Source organism: Mustela erminea, chromosome 11 (genome assembly GCF_009829155.1).
Source record: "Mustela erminea isolate mMusErm1 chromosome 11, mMusErm1.Pri, whole genome shotgun sequence".
Lineage (NCBI taxonomy): Eukaryota > Metazoa > Chordata > Mammalia > Carnivora > Mustelidae > Mustela > Mustela erminea.
Genome location: NC_045624.1, coordinates 99,148,125 through 99,150,413, shown reverse-complemented (window position 1 = coordinate 99,150,413; position 2,289 = coordinate 99,148,125). Strand labels below are relative to the sequence as shown.

At 54.1% G+C, this 2,289-nt stretch overlaps 1 protein-coding gene across 1 annotated transcript; it reads right to left on the bottom strand.

The window, feature by feature from the left end:
- Positions 1-755: 755 nt before the first annotated feature.
- POM121L12 (POM121 transmembrane nucleoporin like 12) lies at positions 756-2,036 on the bottom strand. The gene has a single exon (XM_032305786.1). The coding sequence runs from the start codon at positions 1,907-1,909 to the stop codon at positions 1,106-1,108; it is 804 nt and encodes a 267-aa protein (XP_032161677.1). The 5' UTR covers positions 1,910-2,036; the 3' UTR covers positions 756-1,105.
- Positions 2,037-2,289: the final 253 nt, after the last annotated feature.

The following is a 2,289-nucleotide window of genomic DNA, read 5'->3' as shown; positions in this document are numbered from 1 at the left end:
TTTGGAACCTTAAGCTAAGATTCTTGGATTCCTCTGCTTTCCTAATGTTAACATCCATTGCATTAGGAAGCCCCAAAATATCCACCTTCAAGACACACCTCAAATTCATGTGCACCTTCTACCTGCATCATTTCTCTTTCAGACCAGTCTGCCCTCATCTGGTGCTTGAAACGCAGCACTGGGCTCCTTTTGTTTCTGTTTCAGTTGCTGACTTTGGATAATACTCTCTCCACACAATGGCCAAAACGACCAGTTTAAAACACATTAACCTGATTCGTCTCACCTCTGCATAAAACCTGTGTTTCTGGGGCGCCTGGTTTAGGGGGTTAAAGCCTCTGCCTTCAGCTCAGGTCATGATCTCAGGGTCCTGGGATAGCGCCCTGCATGGGGCCCTCTGCTCAGCAGAGAGCCCACTTCCCTTTCTCTCTCTGCCTGCCTCTCTGCCTACTTGTAATCTCTGTCAAATAAATAAAATCTTAAAAAAAAAAAAAAAAAAAAAAAAAAACTCTGGTTCTTAGAATAAAACTCTTCCATGACCCCCTGATGCTTTGTATTACTTCTTTGTTGTCTGTGTCCCTAACCTCACATTCTCTCTCACCACCCTCTAGTTTTACTGAACTTCAAATAAATAAATGTTATTACCAGTGCCAGATCTTTGCCCTTGCTCCTGATAGTCCAGAACATGTTTTCCTATTATTTTTATATAAAAAGAGGTCTTTTTAAAATATTAATGTTATTTTTAATAAGAGTAAATCTTTATACAAACTGGACAAAAGGGAAGGTGAGGGAAGAAGAACACTTTCCAGGAAAGGCAGGGAAAAGGCGGAAAGGTGTGGGCAGGCAGGGGGAGGCAAGGGGTTTAACATCAACAATCTTCAGTGTGGGCTCTCCAGAGTAAGGACCAGCAGGTCAGGGGACTGCAGTAGTACTAGGACAGGGTACCCCCTGAGGGGTAGAGCATGGGGTCAACAAGAGGAGAATAAATATACAGGTTCAAGTTTCAGCAGGTAGGTAGCAGGGCCCTGACTCTTAGGAGTCATAGGGGCCAGCAGGCTGGGCATCCTGGGGAAATGGGGGCAAGGAAGAGACCCTCCTGGTGCTGTTCTTATGCACTGGAGGAGGGTGGGAGGCCCCAGGAGCATTGCATCTTCTCCCAGCTCTGCAGCTGAGGATCTGGGCCCTGGGCGGACACCACCCCTGCAGTGGGGTGGGCCGCAGACAGTGAAGGCTGGCCATCAGGCTGGAAGTCAGCAACTTCCCTGCAGATGTTGTCCCTCCAGGAGTGAAGGCTTCTGCTCAGAGGACCTGGCCTTGGCACGAAGGAAGCGACCACACCATTTCTGATCAGGGGCTTGAAGGCAGATGGCCTGGGCTCCGGCTTCTGCCTCCTGCTCATGCTCTCTGGGATCTCAAACCAGAGGGGCCCATCAAACTTCCTGTTCCCCTTCTGGCACTGGCTAAGAGCTCTCAGCACGGTCTCCTTGGCACAGGGGTCTGGGCGCTCTTCTGCGGGTGGATGCCCTGCAGGGCAGGCTCTGGGAGCCTGTGCCCGGGACACCCAGGGGCTCCCTCTGTGTTCAGGGGGCGCGATCCTGACCGTCACAGGGCTCCAGATCCGTCTTGGGTGACGGGCACTCCAAAGCCACCGCTTCATGTAACTTTCCCAGGCGCTGGAGAGATCTGGTCCGAGGATGGTCTCAGGGGGCGGCTTGGCAGGAAAGCGTCTCCATGCCTCAGTGACCACCCTCTGAGGCTGGGAGGGGTCCCAGTTGGGCGGCATCTGTGGGAGGGGTCTGAAGCAGATGCGGGGCCCACCGTCCTCGGCCTGGGAAGGCCTGGACCACGGGTTCGGGCGCCCTTGAGTGAGGGGTTGTGACGCGGGCTTGGGTGTGCTCAGGTAGCTGCCCATGGAAGCGGGCGTCGGGGAGGGGGCCTTCTAGTGGGGATTCGACTTCCAGAAGTTCCCAATGTCGCCAGAGGCAGCTGCAGCCGAAGCGCCCAGGGCTCGGATGACCGTTGGCAGCTGTGTGCATGGAAAGCGCGCGGGCCTGGGGGCTGGAATCCTCCACATCCTGTGGGCGCGTGAGGCAGGAGAAGGTTGGCAGAGGGGATGCGGGAGAAGTCTGCAGGCGCAGCTGCAGCCCGCATGTGCATGGTTATCTGGAGGCCACAGCGTCCAGTCCCTGTTCTTCCCGCTGCTGAGAGCAAGAGTTTGGCTGTGGAGAGAGGCTTAGGAGCCAGCATCTTTATCGCAATATCGTTTGCATACCATAGAGTTCGCCCAAAGAG

Excerpts from the sequence above, each read along its gene's own strand:
- POM121L12 (XM_032305786.1), bottom strand. The coding sequence starts at position 1,909 with ATGGGCAGCTACCTGAGCACACCCAAGCCCGCGTCACAACCCCTCACT.